At 43.5% G+C, this 21,703-nt stretch overlaps 2 protein-coding genes across 3 annotated transcripts in view; both read left to right on the plus strand.

Annotated features, from left to right (window-relative positions):
* The window catches only part of PIR (pirin), a 102,250-nt gene extending 98,790 nt beyond the window's left edge, over positions 1 to 3,460 (plus strand). The window contains exon 11 of the mRNA XM_067724680.1: positions 3,137 to 3,460. Coding sequence (XP_067580781.1) covers positions 3,137 to 3,249 — 113 coding nt within the window. The 3' untranslated portion in view covers positions 3,250 to 3,460. The remainder of the gene's footprint in view (positions 1 to 3,136) is intronic.
* A 352-nt stretch (positions 3,461 to 3,812) lies between these two features.
* Positions 3,813 to 21,703, plus strand: part of VEGFD (vascular endothelial growth factor D) — a 36,813-nt gene continuing 18,922 nt past the window's right edge. The window contains exon 1 of one of the 2 annotated variants that reach the window (XM_067724677.1): positions 3,813 to 4,363. In XM_067724677.1, coding sequence (XP_067580778.1) covers positions 4,274 to 4,363 — 90 coding nt within the window. In that variant the 5' untranslated portion in view covers positions 3,813 to 4,273. The remainder of the gene's footprint in view (positions 4,364 to 21,703) is intronic. The other variant, XM_067724678.1, reaches the window with a different exon arrangement.

Raw genomic sequence — 21,703 nt, forward strand, 5'->3', positions numbered from 1 at the left:
AACTGTGTATGGTGACAGATGTTAACTAGACTTATTGTGGTGATCATTTCCCAGTATATACAAATACGAAATCATTATGTTGTACACCGGAGACTAATATAATGCTGTATGTCGGTTATACCTCAATTTCAAAAAAAAAATAAATCAATTTAGTTATATATTACCCCCCCCCCCCAAAAAAGAAGAAAAACAAAAACATATACTTTCTGGTTTGGGTTTTCTTCTTGTTGAGGATCTGAGGAGATGAGCTTCCTCCCCTGGCTTTGGAGGACTCACACTTCCAGCGCTTCCCTTGTTTCTCAAAGTGGTCCATGGACCAGCAGCATTGGCACCACTGGAGAGATAGTTAGAAATGCAGAGCTTCAGACCCCACTCCAGACCTCTTGACTCAGAATATACATTTGAATAAGATTCCCACGTGATTTATGTGCACATTATGATTTGAGAATCACAGCAGAATACCCCAGAGAAGTGTCAAGATGGAAGCCCGGAAGTGTACTGTTTGTACAGAAAAGTAATTGAGGGAGGGGAGAGGTGCTCCGCAAGTCTCATCTATAGCAAAATTATGACGCGCAGGAAGTCAGTCCTTGGCCCAGTACCTGCTCTCATTTTCTCTGTTCCGTCTCCCTTTCCCCTCTGCGTCCTTTAAAAAGGTGACTTTTCCAGGATGCCCTCTTGAATTTACGATTTTTTTTTTTGCATATGAGGGCCCTCTCATTGTTTCCTACCTAGTACAGTCCACATCTCCATCTCCAGGTGAAATTTCTCTTGCGAGCCCCAGACCCCTATTTCCAACAATGTACCGAGCACCTCTGCCAGGCAACTATCTGATTGTCTCCAGCGCCTTCATGTCAGAATATCCAGGACTGAGTTCCTTGCTCTACCCACAGCTTCCTGTGTCTTGTGTCTCAGTTACCCTTAAACAATTCCACCATCAACTCAGCCTCCCAGGCCAGGCGTCTTCTCTACCCTGATGCCAAAGTTTTCTTCTAAAAACTGCAGATCAGATTACATTGTTCTGTCCTTAACGCTTCAGTGATTCCAGATCACCTGCAGAATTATGTCCAAACTTCTTCCCATAGATGGCGTCCAAAACCCAGAGGGCTCAGGCCCCTTGCTACATATCAGACTCCACCCTCCTCCTTTTCCGCACCCTCACGTCCTTCTGCAGGCCGGTCCGAAAATGCCGTTCCGCCATGTCTGCCTGTGCAGACATTACCTCCTTCTCCCCTTCTGTGCTGATTCTTTGCATTTTCCATACTTTTATCGTTCTGTGTATCACACTGTTTTGTAATAATTTGTTTTCATATCTGTTTGTGTTACAGATTTGAGGTCCTTGAGGGGAGGGAGTCTGTCATTAGGTTGTCTTTCAGCTTTATGTCTCTAGCTCCTAGCACCATGTTCGTCATTCAGTAAGCACGCAATAAATCCTGGATAGATAGGTCACTGAGTGAATGAATGAATTTACACACCTGCTACCTGTTTTCCCTTTCTCTTGCCATCCTATTCCCTGAAATCTCCCAAAAGGCGTCAGCGTCATCGAAGCATGTGATCCTGGGTCTTCCTTCTCAAGCACTAAAGTGGGTGCCGAATCTGTGCTGATACGCCAAGAGTAGTTAAGAAGTTTGCCTGTGTTATTCCAAGTTTTAAGTTATATTTTAATCCGGGTCTCTCAGAGAAAGCCTCTTAGGGGAGGCACTTTGTAAAAGGTTCCTGACGGCACCTCTGAAGACTGGGGGAAGAAATACACTGACCGAATGGACAAATCTGTCAACCGCTTTCAAGACACTGCCAATGCCATGTAAGAGCTGGCCTTGTTTATCCAACAGGTGGATGCTCCTACAGTATGTGAAGAGAGGGAAGAGACAGACATTTTGCCTCCTGGTCGATTGGGGAGGACTTCTTCTACACTTTTAGCAAATGCCAAGTTCAGCCCTAGGAATTAGACTAACAGTGACCATGGGCCAAATCTGTCCACTGCATGTCTTTGTAAATGAAGTTTTATCGGAACACAGCCATCCCTAGTCACTTCGATATTGTCTGTGGCTGCTTTGCGCTTCAGTAGAAGAGTTGAGTAGTTGAGACAGACACCGTTTGACACACAAAATCTAAAATATATACTGTCTGGCCCTTTACAGGAAAAGTGCACTGACCCCTAGAGAATCCAAAATGTGATGCTTTCTTGACTTGACATTTTTATAATCTCCTTTTTATTGTCAGTGAGATGCTACTAATTGTCAAAAATGACTTAGACCCCTCATGCAAGGACACAGCCTCATATACTGTGGAGATACCAACACTGTGACAAGATTTGCCAATTTAAAAAATCAGATCAGTTAAATTCTTGACGTCAGCCAATGCTAGTGCAACTGACAAGTACAATAAACCTTAAAAGTTCTCATCACAAGAAAAAAAACTTCTGTAACTATGTATAGCGACAGATGTTAACTAGACCTATTGTGACGATCATTCCCCAATATATACAAATACAGAATCATTATATTGTTCACCTGAAACTAATATAAGGTTGTAAGTCATTTATACCTCAATAAAAAATAACGATAAAAAGAACTAACAAACAGCAGGCTTCCTTGGTGGCGCAGTGGTTGAGAGCCCGCCTGCCGATGCAGGGGACACGGGTTCTTGCCCCGGTCCGGGAAGATCCCACATGCTGCGGAGCGGCTGGGCCCGTGAGCCATGGCCGCTGAGCTTGCGCGTCCGGAGCCTGTGTTCCGCAACGGGAGAGGCCACAACAGTGAGAGGCCCGTGTACCGCAAAAAAAAAAAAAAAAAAAAAAAAAAAAAAAAATAACAGCTACAAAAATTGCCGTAATAGAACTAAACTTAAGAATGTTTTGAATAAAGAGATTGCCATTGCTGACGGCAGCCTGCAATGGATGAGTGAGATATAATTGCATTTGTTTATCTGAAGTTTGGTCTTTATAATCATACACAATCGTAGTCAAGAAACTTGTATTACAGTCCTCGGAGATTGGATGCTGCAAAAATAACCTTCTGCTGTTCAGATATGCCTGAGTTTGTCTCAAATTAAGAACTACAGAAATACATACCATTTTCGTGGTAGAAGAAAATATTCTCGTCACCCAGAACTTGCTGAATGTCTCTTTCTGCTCTAGGTCCATTTGTGATGAACACAGATGAAGAGATTTCTCAGGCCATTCTTGATTTCAGAAATGCAAAAAACGGCTTTGAAAGAGCCAAAACCTGGAAATCAAAGATTGGAAACTAGTGACAAGCGCAAGGGCAGGTCTGGCTGCCTTCTAGAATTTTGCCCTTTGTGGCATCCACCCGTTCAGTGCATCCAGTTTCCAAAGCTGACTTCGCCAGTGCTCTCAAGAATTCCACACTCAAGTGATGACATGTTTTCTATAGCAACGTCTGTGAGATATTTCCTGGCCCAAGCAAATAAACCTAATTGTTGCTTCTTTAAAAAGCAGTGTTCTTCATTTCAATCTAAGTTACTTCTGTTAAAAAAATTATTTTGTCTATGTTTTCCTTTTCATGGGCATGTGGACATTTTGTCGTCTTTGTGCCTGTGTGTTTTTTAAAGCACATTTGATTACTTTCTGTGTGTCACTGATGGAGGTGCGTGAGCATCTGAGGTCTCTTTCTGAGCAACGCAGTTTCGATGCCTCTGTGCTGGGGTTTCATGTTACAGGTTATCTCCGTGGGTAAAGTAACAGCAGTTCTGAGCGTTTCAGTCAGTTTTCAAAACTGCCCTGCTATTGGTAGGGACACGACAGGATTACGGCCAAGACTTCCCTGCTTTTTCTGCCAAAATGTGTGTCAGATTTAAGACACATGCTCCTGCAAGCTTCCATGAGGGTTGTGAAAAAAGTTTGAATCCACAACTGGGTCCCAGCCTTCTGTAGCTGCAAACATTGGTGGCCAAACCACCTCCTTCTAAAACAACTCAAACCTGGGGCACAGGGGGGGAAGATTTTTTTTTTTTTAGTTTGCTGGAAATGAAATGGACTTAGAGGCTTTCTCATTTCAAGTAGAAGACATATCCACTTCCTGATTATTTTTGGAGCGTACGAACATTTAAACTTTTTTTCAGTTCTCTCCCCCCCATAAGATTGTGCAGAAACGTACCTTGACTAATTGATTTTGATCACAACTGATTATTTGTTTTTCCCTGTGAACTCCTGGGGTTTCGAACTTTCCTTCTGGAGAATATGCCTTTTGAACCAGTTTGCTCTAGCTGCCTGAGGTCAACTGCTTGGTAATCAGTGGATATTAGAATATTCAAAATGTACAGACAGTGGGCAGTGGTGAATATTTTCATGATGTCTTCTCTGCAGTTGGTGCAGAGCTCCAGTTATGAACATGGACCAGTGAAGGTAGGTGAGCTCAATTTTTCATGTGATGCAGATTTTTAAGTTGGCTTATACAGAGGATGTTCTTTCTTTGCCGCCACTATTTTTGAGACAATATAAAAATGCATAACACTCCTCGTAGTGGGCAGGATATATTCTGTACTTGTTAATGAGTATTCTGTTTCTTAGGCTTACTAAGATTCTTGCCATGAGTTTTTGAAAACGCTGGGGGTGGGGGCTTTTGGCGACGTAATAGGACATGAAAGTTTCCCCTCAACTGTATGTGCAGATAGCACAGTGATTTTTTTTTATTTGAAACAAATTGATTTACAAGGTTGTGTTACTTTCTGCTGTACCACAGTGATTTTCTCATGAAGCATTGACTTGTTTTTATGACACAGATAACTTTGGGGGCTGTTTATTTTCAGGTCATCTGTGAGCTAGTTTACTTAGTTAATTTCTTCTGGGAACTGAAAACTGCCATGCTTTCTACAGACGTTTTCTATCTGGTTTTCCAAATTACCCATTGCCACCATCTAGAAAAATCTTTTCTCTGAAGTCGTTTTGGTCCTTTGCTTTTTGAAACGTGTGTAAAACTCAACCATAATCAAATCTTTGATTCTATGAGCAGGCGTCAGAGCCCAATGAATTGAGAGTAATGAAAAAAGATTAACTGGGATGTTACAGTCTGAGCACTATTTCGCCCAGTTTTATTGTATTTCATAGACTGTGCTGTTTTTCTCAGCTTTTGATTTTGAAAATGATTCCGATATAATTGTTTTGACTGAAGTGGTGCTAAATCATTATTGATTTTGGAATTTCTGGCCGTGAGCAATCAAAGTGGACTTGAGATTTCGTAGCTGTCGTTAGGAAATGCAGTTTCAACAAGGTTGATATCGCCCCCAACAGGGGAAAATTGGTCCTTGGGGGTGAAAACGTCTTACTCTTATGTATAAAGCACAGATGTACTTACACTACAGAAAGAGATACACAGTATTTCTGCGAAGGTTGAACTCTGTGTTAGGTGTAGAGAGTCACCTTGTCCAGCAAGCGACACCTTTCTAACTTTCCAAATTCCAAACGGACACGAGAGAGATCACCGTCGTTCAGCTCCACTTCATTGCCACCAGCCTGGATGTGGGATCTCAATGCCAGATCGCAGGTAAAAGGGAATCTCATTTTGAGCCTAGGGGACAGGAGAAAAAAAAATCAGACTTGTTTGAAGTAAGTAAGGCTTTTCAGGCTGTACAGCTGTCTTTAAGTCCACCCAACCCCTGGCTCAATTAAATCTTTCCGATGCGAAGGAAAGACGTGCATACAGTTAAACAGAAGTTCGGGTGTAGATACGAGTGGGTGGTGAGGGCTAAGGAGGTATATCATATTGGTTATTATACATTTTCTTTTCCCCCGTAACTTTCTCTTAAGAGAAAAATCCAAGAAGATGTGTGTTTCTTAATGTTCTTCTTGTTTAAATCAAAATTGAGTATGAAAGCATATTCAAGATGGTAATGGTTTGGACACTGGGATATGAATGTATTTTGTGCATTTTGAGATAAAAGTGTTTCATTTATTGTGAGACGTGTCCAGGGTCCTCCATGGTGGTAGGTTCGTGAGCGTGTTCCTCTCTCCACCCTCCCCTCTTCTAACCACCTCTTTTCCCAAAAGGATGGCAATGATGCCAATTCTATCACAAGGTTGCCCTTCCCCCACAGTGGTCACTTTCTAGCCTTGAACATCCTCCTATTTTTTCAGCTTAGACTAGTAGTGCCTCTAGTACAGTTACACAAGTCTGTGAACATTTTTTTTCTCCAGTAACCATGCAAAAGGCTACCAATACCCTGCAGAATTGCTCTCAAAGCCATTTGAGTGTAAGGCATCCTGATTTCATTAGTCTTGCCAGCTGTACTTAGGACAGCTGTTTGGGGTCAGTAGTGCATGGAATTTGTGAACTGAGATAAATCTGTTGGAAAATCTCAACTCAGATCTACAGTGCGTACTGTTTAGCTGCTAAGTTTTTCAATCATCTAAGCAGAATGTGTTTTCTTCTAGAAATAAGATTAACCCAGTGCCTCTTTCTGGCTCACTAGTATAATCAGATTAACCACCTAGATATGGGATTTATTTCTGTGTCTGTTTTATCCAGCTTTTATATATGTTGGGGTAATCATATACTGTTGCACAGAGCGTGCACTGCACAACTCTAGGATGCTCCATCCACATAGTCTCACGTCTGTATGTGACAGCCCTGAGTACAATGGCGTAGACATTCTGGGCGTTTGATAAATAAATACCTGCAACCTCACTGTCCTGTCATTCACATCGACCTTCTGACCAGCACTGTTTCTGGTGTATTTGATAAGCATTGTTTGTCACCAGGAATCTTGGCACCCCCTTAAGTCACTAGGGGAAGCCATTGCCCTAAATCTCTTCAAAGTCACTGATGCAGACATACCAGGAGAGTGACGAAGGATTAATTCCGGGTCCTGGTAGGCTTGCCCCACTCTTCTCTGACGGAATTTGTCTCCTTCTTCCCCACACGACCTTTCAGCCCCCTCTTTCGTCACTTCAGTGGTGGAAGACTGTTGCTGAGTGGTGGAGTCGTTCAAACTCGGCCTGGGACTGGAATAAATCCAAGATCCACACCTCTAAGTACCGTGAGAAGCCACATGGCTCACGAGACTTCATAACCTTTGTGTCACTTGCCTTCTCCTGAAATTGTCTCTAAAGGGAATTGAATAACAAGGACTAAGATGCACCTTCCATATTTAATTCCAGGAAGCAGACCCGCCCCCACTGCTCTCCCTACGGTCGTGCACAGGGAAGTCCATTGACTTCGTTGCTAGTCAGATGGCCCAACGAGCTCGTGCCCACTTTCGTATCAGGCACCATCCTTGGCACAAAGTACATTTGAAATGTTTTCCATTAATTTCTTCTTCATTTATGACCTTATAGGTAAATGTGTTGCGTTACATGCTTCTGTACACAGATCTTTTCTACCCTTAACTGGTGGTTGAAGCTCTTATATCACTTTAGCCTATTATTGCTATTCAGGATACAGTAGGACCCTCTGTATCTTATAGCTTGAATATACTACTTCCTTGTATGACTTATTTTTTAATTTACAACCCCTGATTTGGGGAATTCCCGGGAAGTCCAGTGGTTAGGACTCCACGCTCTCACTGCCCAAGGCCCGGGTTCACTCCCTGGTCAGGGAACTAGGATCCCACAGGCCGCGTGGTATGGCCAAAAAAACCAACCACCTGATTTGGACTTGGCGGATTAGCCTTTAGACCCCTAAAAGCTCTAGAAAAAAGATCACATTAAAACTGTATGTTGAGCGAGTTTCGTTAAGGAACTGCTCTTCGGACAGTCTTATAAAGACAATTTATGGAATGAAAATGCAGTATTTGGACACACAGATGCTTCCATGTAGGAGGTAACGTAGGACGATCTGGAACTCCCAGGCACCTTTCTCATTACCACAGTGGCCTAGAGGTAGTAGAGGAAGAGGGACACAAGTGACAGTAAATTGTTTCTGAGCACCTTTCTCAGCTCAGCTCTTTCCCACCACTTGAGATTAACAGAGAGGGCGGGAAACTATCTACAATTGGGAAAGTGATTGAGATGAGGTGAGATGAGACATTTCTTTTTTTTTTAACTTTGTATTTTATATTGGAGAATAGGTGATTAACAATGTTGTGTTAGTTTCAGGTGTACAGCAAAGTGATTCAGTTATACATATCCATATATCTATTCTTTTTCAGATTCTTTTCCCATTTAGGTCATTACATAATATTGAATAGAGTTCCCTGTGCTATACAGTAGGTCCTTGTTGGTTATCTATTTTAAATATAGCAGTGTGTACATGTCAATCCCAATCTCCCTATTTCTTCTTAGGTTGCTTTTATGGTGGGAAGTCCCCTTTTTTAAAATTTATATAAATTTATTTATTTAATTAATTTATTTTTGGCTGTGTTGGGTCTTCGTTGCTGTGCGCAGGCTTTCTCTGGTTGCGGCGAGCGGGGGCTACTTTTCACTGCGGTGCGGTGGCTTCTCTTGTTGTGGAGCGCAGGCTGTAGGCGTGCAAGCTTCAGTAGTTGTGGCTCGTGGGCTCTAGAGCTCAGGCTCAGTAGTTGTGGTGTGTGGGCTTAGTTGCTCCGTGGCTTGTGGGATCTTCCCAGACCAGGGCTCGAACCTGTGTCCCCTGCATTGGCAGGCGGATTCTTAATCACTGCGCCACCAGGGAAGTCCAGAAGTCCTCTTTTCTCTCTCTTACCACTCGATCTTATAGTCTCTACCAAGATACTAGGACATTATAAAGCAAAGCCTCTCTGAGGCCCCCGTTCATCATGAAAGTCTTGACTGGTTGTGATGTCCTATTCCTAAAGGCTCTCCCTTGCCTCTCCGTAGAACTTCCCAACATCTGACAATTCATTTGTTTATTTATTGAGCACGTACCGTGTCGAATGCAGCAGGAAATAAGGCAGTGTTTCAGCCCTCATGGAACTCATATTCCACGTGTGGCGGGTGAAAAGTGCCACGAAGAGGATCAAGAAGGGGGCGGAGACACAGAGGGATGGGTGCGGGGGACCCCTCTGATTCCGTTTACTTTGTGCAGTGGCCGTGCGGAGGGGCCAGCGTGGCTGCAGTAGGGAGAGCGGGGGCCAGAGCTGTACTTCCGGAGCTTGGAGAAATAGCCAGGGCAGATCACGTAGAGTGGCTGCGTTCCAGGAAAACCTCTTGCACACTGAAATTTGAATTGTGCATCATTTTCATGCATCACGAAATAGGCTTCTTTCCACTTGTTGCAACCATTTAAAATTGTAGGAAGGATTTCTTGGCCCACAGGCCATATAAAAAGAGGCCGCAGGCTGGATTTGGCCCACAGGTCAGAGTTGGCCAACCCTGATCTGTATCATTACACTGTTTTATCCTATTCATGGGACGTATCAGTGCCTGACATTTTTTATTTGCTTGTGTATAGGTTTATTGCTTTGTCACCGTCCACTAGCATGAAAGGTTTTTGAGGACAGGGATTTTCATTGTTTACTTCAGCTTCCCAGTCACCTAGTGCAAAGGTGGAATAGAATGGATACTGAAAAAGTATTTGTTACTGACTGATGGGCTGGGCATCTAGGCTTTGAGATAGCCAGGCAGTATATTCCCCCTGTGCTATTTTCCTGTGGAGATTAGACAGGATTTGGCTGGAGGTATCGAAGAATCCTGCAGTATTTTTTCAGCCATAAGCTATCCTAGAAGGTGTTTACTTCTAGGAGCTAGTTATAGAAGGAAGTCACCTTAGCCCATTGTTCCAGCTTGGTGGTCACAGAGATGGCAAAGCAGCGTCTGGCCACACAGCAGATATGGATAAAACTTGGACACCTGGATGACTTCCTTCATCTTTGAGATCCTTGAAAAGTGCTGTGTTTCCATCCTACACCACGTGGTTTGTGAAGATGTGGTAAATTACGGCAAAGGGCTCTGGGCAGATGCTCAGTCAGGCTAGGCCAGGATCTGCTGTAACAGGTAGCAAACAAACTCCATATCTCTTGGGGGCTCCTAAACAGCAGAAGGAGTAGTTATTGCCTGTACCACGTGACCCTCCTGGTTTGTCCAGGGTGAGCTCCACATCAGGATGAAGCTGGCTGGGCATCTCCTTCTTGAATGCCATTAGCCACCATGACAGAGGGAAGGAAAGCCCTGGAGAGCCCCACCCTGGCAGTTAAATTCTCTGGCCTGGAAGTGACACACATCACTTCCGGTCACAGCCCCTTGACCCCCTGCCCCATCCAACCACCAGGGGCCAGGAAGTGCAAGCCTTCCATGTGCTCGGAAGGTAGAAGGCTGGAACTCTGGTGAATAGTATTAATGACTATACTACACACAACTTTGGTCACTTCTAAATGTTTCTGAACTCACCATTGAGATGGGAGGTGACTGTGGTTGGACACTGGGGTAGAATCATGGAAGGAAGACGTTCGGGTTTCTTTCTGCTGCTCAGGAGGCTCCTTTTTCTTGGGAAAAGGAAAGCTGTACATTCAGTTCAGTGAACATTAGTGGAATGTCCACCATGTGCCGGGCACATGAGTGGAAATGACATGTTTATAAAATAAAGATGTCTCAGTTATTTGCATATCTTACCAGCAGCCAAGGAGCTCAGCTTGGCCTGTGAGAAGGATAATTTTAATGCCTGAAACTTTAAGTAATAATGAAAATTTTAATGAGTCTCTTTTTTTTTTTTTTTTTGGCGGTACGCGGGCCTCTCACTGCTGTGGCCTCTCCCGTTGCGGAGCACAGGCTCTGGACGCGCAGGCTCAGCGGCCATGGCTCCCGGGCCCAGCCGCTCCGCGGCATGTGGGATCTTCCCGGACCAGGGCATGAAGCCGCGTCCCCTGCATCGGCAGGCGGATTCTCAACTACTGCGCCACCAGGGAAGCCCAATGAGTCTCTTTTTTGTCTTTCATTGTCATCTAAATAATTATACCACTCACATCTTTGAGAAAAGTATTGCTTTCCTGAAATCTAGGTTTGCCTAAAGTAATTTCTGGAGAAAGAAAATGACATGTGTCGAATGTTGCTATGGCAAAGGTTTTGTTGTTACTTACTGTTCCATTCTGGAGGGAGTTAGGAAGAGTGTGATTTTGATTGAAGGAATACCCTGAGTTCATCCTGTATAAGAGACCCTCCGAAAAGAACAGTTCATAACTTGGTTCATAACGATACTGTCACAGCAAGACTGGGGATCATTGCGCATCTTAGACAGTGCAGTGGTTATGGGTGAGGGAGAGGAGAGCAGTGGATGCTGGCACGGGACCACTGCATCTTTAGGAAGAAAGGTGAAAACGGGCGTTCTGGGCTGACTGCCAGTGGCACGGCAGGGTTGCCTTGTAAAAAAGAGGATGAGGTTTGGCATAAAGATCCTCTGTCCACCCAATGGATTGTGTTACACTTCGGCTGAGATAGGGCTGTAGCAGTTAACTATTACGACAATAATGCAGTATGACAATCCAGTCCAAATTTCAGTGGCTCGAAACATCGGTAACCTATTTTCACTGGCGTTCCTGTTGGTCAGCTGGAAGCAGAGGGTCAAGGCTGGAGCCATAGGTTGAGTCTGGGTCTGCTCCACATGCCTCTCATCTGCCTCGGATCAGTGAGCCAGCAGGGGCAGGTGCTTATGGTGATGATGGAAACGTAGGAGGGCTGTGCGGTCATAAATACATTTCAGTCCTCTGCTTGCATCATGTCATAATATCCCATCGGTCAAAGCAGGCCACGTGGCCCAACATCATTGGGACTGAGAAATACACTCCTGTCTTGGGCAGGGACAGGACGGGTGGAGGCATGGAGGCGGTGGAATTGTTTTTAACAATAACCTAATTACCATAAAGGCTTTGGATGGTTTCCTTAGACGTTGGGCCCTTGATCTTTGAGATCACTGTTAAAGAGACTGTAACAGAGGCTTACTTCCCTGGTGGTGCAGTGGTTGAGAGTCCACCTGCCAATGCAGGAGACATGGGTTCAAGCCCTGGTCCGGGAAGATCCCATATGCCGCGGAGCGGCTAATCCCATACGGCACAACTACTGAGCCTGTGCTCTTGAGCCCATGAGCAAGCCCGCACGCAGCAACAGAGACCCAACACAGCCAAAAATAAATAAAAATAAGAATAAATAAATTTTAAAAAAAAGACTGTAACAGACCTTAGGAATATATTCTCCTGGGGTTATTCAGAGCATCCTTTTAGAGTTTTGCCGCTCGAGCCCATTCCACACTCATCTGTCCCCACATTTCCTAAGCATAGATGCATCCGACGGGAGCAGAGGCATTTGAGTGGAGCACGGATTTAAAACATGTAAAGGCAGGCATAGACCTCTCCCCACATGCTAGACAATTTGGCTGGGGAGAAACCCACCCACAATATTCATCAAATTAGAGCATGTGGAGGTCCCAGACATCCTAGCCGTCTAGTATCCCCTTAAAATACCCAGACAGCTGTGCCACACACACTCACACAAATGCGCACACACACACACACACACACATTTTCTCTGCATCTCTAATTCCTTTCGTCTTAAGATGAACTCAACACCCTGAGTTTCTCATATATACACATTTAAACATAGAACTGCCTGAGTAGAAGAGCCACTGAGAGTGTGAGGGCCCCCGGATGGCCAGGTTTCCGGATTTCAGAGCAGTAGGACCAGGCCCTCGGGTGGCTCCATGTGAATCATCATCAGCAACGTGTGTTCTCCTCCCTGCCCTCAGTTGGTACGGCCCATACTGTTAGGTACCATCTGTTCTGGGGATGGCTGGACCCTAATGACAAAACACAAAGGTTGAAGAAGTGGGTGCTTTTCCCTCACCCACCTATAAAGACGTATGTAAAGCTTGGGGAGACACTTTAAAATTGGCCTTTCATCTGAAAGCACCTCCAAGAAGTGTTAAGGAAAAGAAAGAAGAAGAAGAAAGTTTGTCCTTCATTTACCCTGGAAAAGGTTTTCTCATTAACTTTTATTTACTGTGGTTGGAGGTGTCCTATCTTGCTCGTTTCAAACTCACCTTTCTGGTTGCTAAGGGAAATCAAAGCCGTAAAGCACCTCTAAACCCCAACCCAGGACCAGATGCTCCACCCCTGAGAGAGGAAAGAAAGGAAATGAACATTATTGAATGCCTCCCCTGTATCTGACCCGTTCCCACGTATGACCTTGGGTCATCTCCACAGCAGCTCTATGAGGTATTGTTAGCAGTGCCTTCTGAAATGAGGATACCATGGCTTAAGGAAATTAAATAATTGGCCCACAGTCAAATAGCTAAAAGGGAGCAGTGCCTGGATTCAAAGCCAGCTTACTTTATTTTTTTAAAGGTACTATACGGTAAAATTATCATTTTTCCCATTTGATGTGCAGTTCTGTGAATTTTAGCACAGAGATTTCTGTAACCACCAGCATAATCAGGATGCAGAAAAAACATTCCTTTCTGCTGCCCATTCATGTCACACCCTCCTCCCAGCCTCTGGCAACCTCTGCTCTGTTCTCCATCACTATCTTTCTGGTTTTTCGAGAATGTTATTAATGGAATCATACAGTCAGTAACCTTTTGAGATTGGCTTCCTTCACTCCCTATGCCTTTGAGATCCACCCAAGTTGCTGTGCATACCAGGCATTCATTCCTTTTGACGGCTGACTTGTAGTCCATGGGATGGACGCGGCACGGTTTGCCTAAGCAACCATTCATGTATTGAATGACGTGACAGGTGTTTCCAGGTTTTTAGTTCTTACGAAGAAAGCTAGTATTCATAGAAACATTCACGTCAAGGTTTTCGAATGAACCTAAGTCCTTGCTTATCAAGGGTAAACTCTCAGAAGTGGGACTGCTGGGTCACGTGGTGAGCGTCCGTTGAACTTTATAAGAAACCGCCAACACATTTCCCAGAATGCTCTACCATTCAAAACCAGTTTTGGACAGTTCTCATCCATGCTCTTCCCGCGCCAATCAGCCGTCTGTCCAGACCACAGAGTGGTTTCCAGTATCGGGCAAAGCTTCCTTTCGGGGGATGTAATTTCCACTTGAGAGTTACAAGAGGCAAAGGCACAAAACTTCAGTTTGGCCTCGCGAGTCTAACATGGCCTGCGCGGGTTCCTTGACAGGTGGGAGAGTGAGAAAGGGGAAGCAGGGGTGGGGGAACGGTATCTGTGGACAGCTGGGAACGTGGCGGTACAACTTGGATCCCAAACCAGGGAAAAGTTGGTGGTTTGGGCTCAGCCTTAAACATCCAGCTAAAGATGAAATGCAAAATGCATTTCCAGTGAAACAGAAGTTGCTAAGAGGTAGAGGGAGCATGGAATTATTTGTCTTGCAACATGATCCACTCCCTAGACCCACTGCAAAGGGAAACAAATTGCTGACTGGTTTCCTGAACTCCAGGGCCCAGTAATCAGAGGACTGGTTCCCCAGGCAACACTTGTAAATCCCTAAGCAAATCTAGGGAACGTTGTGTGAAATGTGTTCCGTCCACAGCACACGCCGAAGCTTCTGGATCTTCCAGATATACAAATTCTCTTCACCCCACCCCCTTATCACTAAACTTCCTGAAGACACATTGCCAACAGTTTGACAGAATAGAATCATCAGTTTTGAAAGGCTTGGAAACATCGACCCACAGTTCTCGAGAGGTCCAGTGGGGAATTTTGCAAAGCTGGTCTCCTTTTTCATGTCTAGAACAGGAGGATTCTTAAGGGCAAAGGACTTGAATGACCCAAGAACAGCTTTTTGCAACTCGTAACTTCTAACAGCTCAGAGGCAGGATGGATCTGAGCCATGTGCTCCTAAGCCACGCCCCTTCCCCTTGGCCTTGGGTTTCTGTCCTAATTTCTGTGTGCCTTCACATATTTTCTAGACTGCCGTGTGAAAGGATTAGAATTTACTATTCCCAATTAAGTCCCAGTAAGTTAAAGCAGTACCTATTATTTTTAATTCTGTTTGGGAGAAGTGGGTTGTTTTGGCTCCTTGGGAGTTTTTTTCCTGTCATCTAGGATGGTCTCACATAAGGCAGCTGCTCTCCTCGTGCTGTTTAGCCTGGAAAACAGTTTTGTTGGTCTTCTATCTTGAAAAAGTCATACAGATTGGGAAGTGGGCCACAAACAGTCAGTCCGGTGACTTGAGTTAAGAAAAGGCTTAGAAAATCCAGTTCAGCAAGATACTCATCCAAGTGTTTTGAATCCACGGTATAACTCAGAGGGGTTTAAAGAATAAGACTATTTCTCAGCTTACATCTACCATTTATTCCCCACTCAGTGGGCTTGTACGGGGCTCAGGCACTCACTCCGGCCTTTTGAACTTAAACCAGCATGCACCATTCCCAAGATGAGTGTTTCTCATTCAAATCGCTTGGAAAGATTTTTTTTTTACATCTTTATTGGAGTATAATTGCTTTACAATGGTGTGTTAGTTTCTGCTTTATAACAAAGTGAATCAGTTATACATATACATATGTTCCCATATCTCTTCCCTCTGGCGTCTCCCTCCCTCCTACCCTCCCTATCCCACCCTTCTAGGTGGTCACAAAGCACCGAGCTGATCTCCCTGTGCTATGCGGCTGCTTCCCACTAGCTATCTACCTTACATTTGGTAGTGTATATAGATTTTTTAAAGAAACTTTTTATTTTGAAATAATTTTAGATTTACAGAAAAGTTGCAAAGCAAGCGGAGAGAATAGCCTGTATGTCTCTCACCCAGCTTCTCCTAAGACTAGCAACCACTTACGAAGTTTTTCACAATCCTCATGGCAAAGCTGTAGCCCAGAACCAGAAAATGAGAATCTCTGAGGATGGGATCCAAGCATCAGTGTCTCTGTGAGGCTTCTTCCCAGGCAGGTTCAAGGTGAGGCCAAGGTTGAGAACCTCTGCTACAAACCCTTCTCAAAGTGTGGCCAGCCAACCAGCAGTATCACCATCACCTGGGTGCCTGTTAAAAATGCACCATCCCAGGTCTCACCCCAAACCTACTCCATCAGAATCTGCATCCTGGCAAGATTGCCAGGTGATTGGTATGCACAGGAAGTTTTGAGAAGCATCGCTCTATACAAAAGATTAAAGAGACCGCACAAACCTGGCCCTGATCACTCCTTTTCAAATGCGTGTATGTATTAATTTATTACTCATAAATTCCTTCTTCAGATATGCATTAAGTACTTATTATGTAAAAAGGTGAGCCTGACCCTCTAGGAGGATCTACCCTCAAGGAGATCACAGTATAGTAAGGGAACTGCAATGTGCTCATTAAAAATATAGTCTAAGTTAGGGACTTCATAGAAAGCTTCATGGAAAAAGTGGCATTTCATTTGGACCTGGAAGGAGGATACTCAGAGGAAGATCCTTGAAAAGTAAGTGATGCAGTTTGAATAAGTGAATAATCTCAGGGTTAAATTTTCTATAGCATTTGATGAATCTATTTATTCTTACATTTAATAAATATTTAGCTCTTACTATTTTTTTAATTTAAGTATAGTTGATTTATAATGTGTTAGTTTCAGGTGTACAGCAAAGTGATCCAGTTATATATATACATACATGTGTATATATATTCTTTCTTTAAATTATTTACTTATTTATTTTAAAATATTTATTTACTTATTTATTCGTTTGGCTGCACCGGGTGTTGGTTGCAGCACACAGGCTCTTCATTGCGGCGTGCGGAATCTCAGCTGTGGTGTGCGAACTCTTGGTTGTGGCCTGTGGCATCTAGTTCCCTGACCAGGGATCAAACCCGGGCCCCCTGCATTGGGAGCGTGGAGCCTTAGCTACCGGACCACCAGGGAAGTCCCTATGTGTATATATATTCTTTTAAAAATTCTTTTCCTTTATAGGTTATTACAAAATATTGAGTAGAGTTCCCTGTGCTATACGGTAGGTCCTTGTTGGTTCTCTATTTTATACATAGTAGTGTGTATATGTTGTTAATCCCAACCTCCTAATTCATAGCTCTTACTACTGCTATCTGAATAAAACATATCATTACTACTCCAGTGGTCCTGAAGGACCCAGTGGGGAAGACAAGCATTTAGTAAGTAATGACACAAATAATTCATTAGCGTCAGTGGTGATAAGCGCTGGGGAGAAGGGTGGGGAGCTTGGAATCCATGTGACTGACAGATCAGACCTAGGCAAGGGTGGGAGTAGTGGGGGAGGCTTCCCTATGCAGGTAACACCTGGCTGAGAAAGGTTTAGCTAGACAGAGTAGAGGGCATTCCCAGCAGAGGGAACAGCATGGACTAAGGCCAAAGCAAGAAGAAATGAACAGGGCTTCACTGGTGGCGCAGTGGTTAAGAATCCGCCTGCCAATGCAGGGGACACGGGCTCGGGCCCTGGTCCGGGAAGATCCCACGTGCCATGGAGCAGCTAAGCCCACACGCCACAACTACTGAGCCTGCGTTCTAGAGCCCGCGAGCCACAACTACTGAAGCCCATGTGCCACAACTGCTGAGCCCGCGTGCCTAGAGCCTGTGCTCCACAACAAGAGAAGCCACCACGATGGGAAGCCGTAACGAAGAGTAGCCCCCACCCGCCGCAACTAGAGGAAGCCTGCGCACAGCAACGAAGCCCCAACTCAGCCAAAAATAAATAAATAAATTTTTTTTTTAAAAAAGAAATGAACAAAAGAGCAAACCAATGAAATGGGTGTCCAGTGACATCCCATTGTTCAACTCTCTGATATTTTTCATTGCCTCCGAAATAAGTAGCCTGGCCTTTAAGCTTCCAATCCTTCCTCTTTTTTGTTTTAAACAACGACATTGTCATACAAGTTACATACTGTAAAATTTGCCCATTCACCTGTTGGAAGTAAAATTCAGTGGTGTTTAGTAAACCTACTGAGTGGTGCAGCCATCTTCCGTATAAGATCCCTTGTGCCCTTTCACAATTAACCTTCATTCCCACTCCGAGCCCCGGGCAGCCAATAATCGATTTTCTGTCTCTTGGGTAATCCTTAGGAGTGGAATCGGTTGACTGTTTGGTGAGTTTATGTTTAACTTTTTAAAGAACTGCTGAACTCTTTGCCAAAGTGACAGCACCATTTCACAGTCCCATCAACACTTGGTGTTGTCTTCTTGACTGTGGCCATCCTAGTGGATGTCGAGTGGTACCTCACTGCACCAACCTCTTTTCCAAGTCTTATTTGTCAGCCCTCCCACTCTCAAACCTGCTCTGTGCCGCCACCAAAGCCAACCTCCTGCTGTTTTCTTCAGTGAGGCTCCTTGATATCCCCAAATTATGCCTTTGTTCACTCTTTGAATATGTTCCTTGACTAGATATTTTTTGGAGGAAGAGGGCATTCAAATTGAGAGCTCAAATTATTAGGAGTACAGAAGGCCTTTGATTCCCCCACAGCGTGGATACTTGCAAATTCCTCCTCCAAACCCAGCCACCATACCTTTCCAAATATCTTAGTCACACTTGGTGTAGATGACTGTCTGGGCCTGAGCTATGGAGATGCTCACGCTTCCTCGGGGAGAACACCATGTGAACTTAGAAATTAACAAAAGAGAAAGTGGCTACCCTTCATTCTGTACCTCAGGAAGCAGTATGCATTGAAATAATGGCAAAATCTTGTTACAAAGACCTTCAACCTCACAATTTGGAAACTGGCTTGTGGCAGTCAAGACGTCAGAGAATGATTTGTTATTTAGGAGGGAAATTACTAACAGTCTTGGATTCATTACCACAGACACATAAAAAGATGTTGCTGTAACAAAAAGCAGAGATCTGGTAACCATGCCTCACTTCCTTTTGCTGAGTGCTTTCTAATTATCTTAGTTTTGATTAGCACTTCCATTAGAATATAGGAAGAAATTAGGAGCAACTTACTTGGCAAACGTTTGGTAGTTAAAACCGTTGAAATCCATGGTTTAAATATGTACTGGGGCCTATACTTACGCTTTCTAATTTTAATGTTCGTCTTGCTCAAGTTAATTATACAGAAATCAACTAGTGCAGAAAGCCTCTTGGAAACAAACAGTTATTCTTGACCCTTTGTAAACATACGCCCACCCCGGGATGAATTGGTTGTCAGGTCTCTGCTTATTCCGAATTTTCAATACCTCCACTTGTAAGAGCAAAATAAACTGCAATTTCTCAGTTATTTCAAACTAGGTTTTAAATTATGAGGCTTAAAGTATGCTTAAATAACTTGTACTTGAGTAAACACTTCATTTTTTATGATGAGGTAAGTCGTATGAGCCATTCAATGGCTTAAATTCAATCCAGAGGTTTTCTTCCCTCTGAGCTCTCATGGTTGGATAGTGTAAGAATATTTCTCAGATTGAATTGAAACCTGTAAGAGCTATGAAGCCTCATCATTCCGTATTTATGGATTTGCCTCAATAAAAATCCTCTCAGTAGAGTACAATTTTTAAAACATAAAAAGCCATTTGATTGTTTTCATTATTTTGATGGGGAAGCAGTGTTGTAACAAAATTTTATTTCGCAGAGTGGATTGAATATGAAGTAGTCGTGGCGTCCAATTAGAAGAGGGAATGAATAATCATGAAAAGAGAAACTATTGAAAAACGAGCCTTGTTGGCACATCATTGAATTTGAGTCACTGGAGAGATCGGCAGTTATTCAATTTCATCCCCGGATTTCTTAGATGAAGCAGCTGTGGCACGCTCCTGAGATTCAGTGCCTGTTCCCCAAACCCTATCTATGCTCTTCAAGCTTCCTCCAGCCCTTGCTCCCAGAAAATTGCCTTGATTCCAGCTTCTCAAAGAAGTGAGAAATCATAGGTCCCAAGCAGTCCTGCGATCTACAGACCCGCATCATCTCTATGAGCCTCCTCTTCCAGACCCTCTCATTCATTCATCTTCTGTCCACCTGTCTCTGGAACTTATGTCACACCAACCCCTCTAGGTCCCTGCTTTCTCATGCATATGTTCCGTTTCTTCCTCTCTGTTGGTTCTTTCCTTCAGGTCATAAACATGTTCAAGATTTTCCCACCTTTATTAGAACATGCACACATGTACACACACACACATTCACATTCACATCTGGACTTCCAAGCAAGATGACCGTCTACATTCATGTTTTGAGATGGTTTATAGTCCGTAGCAATGATCGATAAAATGTAAAATTTATCACAGGATGGTAAACATCTGCAAATGGCAAACGTTTGCAGAAATGGTACCAAAAACATGAAGCTGAAGAAATCAACATGTCGTATACCTTAAACTTACACCACGCTGTCAACTGTATCTCAAGAAAAATAAATTTTAAAAAAACCATGAAGCTGAAGCTACAGAACTGATGGACTGTTCTGGAAGGTGGAGGCCACCACAAGTTCAGTTCCAGTGGGTAATGGGCTCCATGAGTGCAGTCCAGCAGATCCATGAAAGAGGAACAGTTACTGCTCTTGGCTGCCTGGAGCCGTGTCGTCTATGAAACTGCTTAACATGAGCCAGAGGACGAGGCAGGGCTTGAACTGAGCTGATCCCTGAGTCATAAGCACTCAGTAAGATTCTGGACCCAGGGCCCTGAGTGTCAGGGGACGCAACCACAGACCTTTTTTTGTGTGTGTGTGGTACGCAGGCCTCTCACTGCCGCGGCCTCTCCCGCTGCGGAGCACAGGCTCCGGACGTGCAGGCTCAGCGGCCATGGCTCACGGGCCCAGCCGCTCTGCGGCATGTGGGATCCTCCTGGACCGGGGCACGAACCCGCGTCCCAAACCCGTGTCCCCGGCATCGGCAGGCGGACTCTCAACCACTGCGCCACCAGGGAAGCCCCACAGACCTTTAAATGAAGAAAGAAAAAACGAATCCCCCGATGAAGATGAACTACTAAACAAAATTCCAAAGCACATAGAGGTAATGATTACTGAGAAAGACAGCCAATAAAATGAATAATCGGGAAAGAACTCATATATATGAAGTTAAAATATAAAACAATTTGAATACTTAAGTCTATTTACAACCCTCAAAGAGATAAAGGACTAATATTCATAAAACAAAAATGACAAATTAGGAAAAACGTACAGAAATGAAACAAAAAGCAGACGGGAAGGAGAATAAAGTAGAAATATTTGACATTAGAAATGTGGTCATTGAAATTAAAAACTTAAACTCTAGACTCACACAATTGGAGAATTGGTGATTGGGAAGAGAAACCAATTAAATTACCTGTCACGTTAAAAACATGAAGAGGAAAAAATACATAAATAAGAAAGCACATGTAAGGTCATTAAAAGGCTCCAATACATGTCTGATAAATGTTTCAAAGAAGAGAATAGAGACAATATAATACATGGAATAATGAAAAATACAACAACGGAGAGCATTAAGGAATTGTTCCAGAAAAGGACAGGTGGCTTCAGATTGAAACTGCTATGAAAGTCTCTATTGCAACTTCTCAACTCTCCCATTCTAGAATAAAAGCAGCTGTAGACAATATGTAAGTAAATGGACATGGCTGTGTTCCAGTAAAACTTTATTTATAAAGACAGGCAGGCAGCAGACTAAATTATGCCAGGGGGCTGTAGTTTGACAACCGTTGATCTAGAAAATTAACCATTGTTTATATTTTCATGTATATTCCTCCAGATATTACGTATATATTTAATTTGATATATATGATTAACCATAGTTAATTATATATATGTATATATAATGTACATTACACACACATAATTTTTAAAGACATATAACTGTATCATACATGACTGGGACCACACTTGCTCTTTTGAACACCCACTTTTGGACAACTCTCGGTATCCATCATCATAGCTTAAAAAAAAAATCCCCAACAGAGGAATGGATAAAGAAGATGTACATGTATACAATGGAATATTACTCAGCCATAAAAAGGAATGAAATTGTGCCATTT

This window comes from Pseudorca crassidens, chromosome X, assembly GCF_039906515.1.
Source record: "Pseudorca crassidens isolate mPseCra1 chromosome X, mPseCra1.hap1, whole genome shotgun sequence".
NCBI lineage: Eukaryota > Metazoa > Chordata > Mammalia > Artiodactyla > Delphinidae > Pseudorca > Pseudorca crassidens.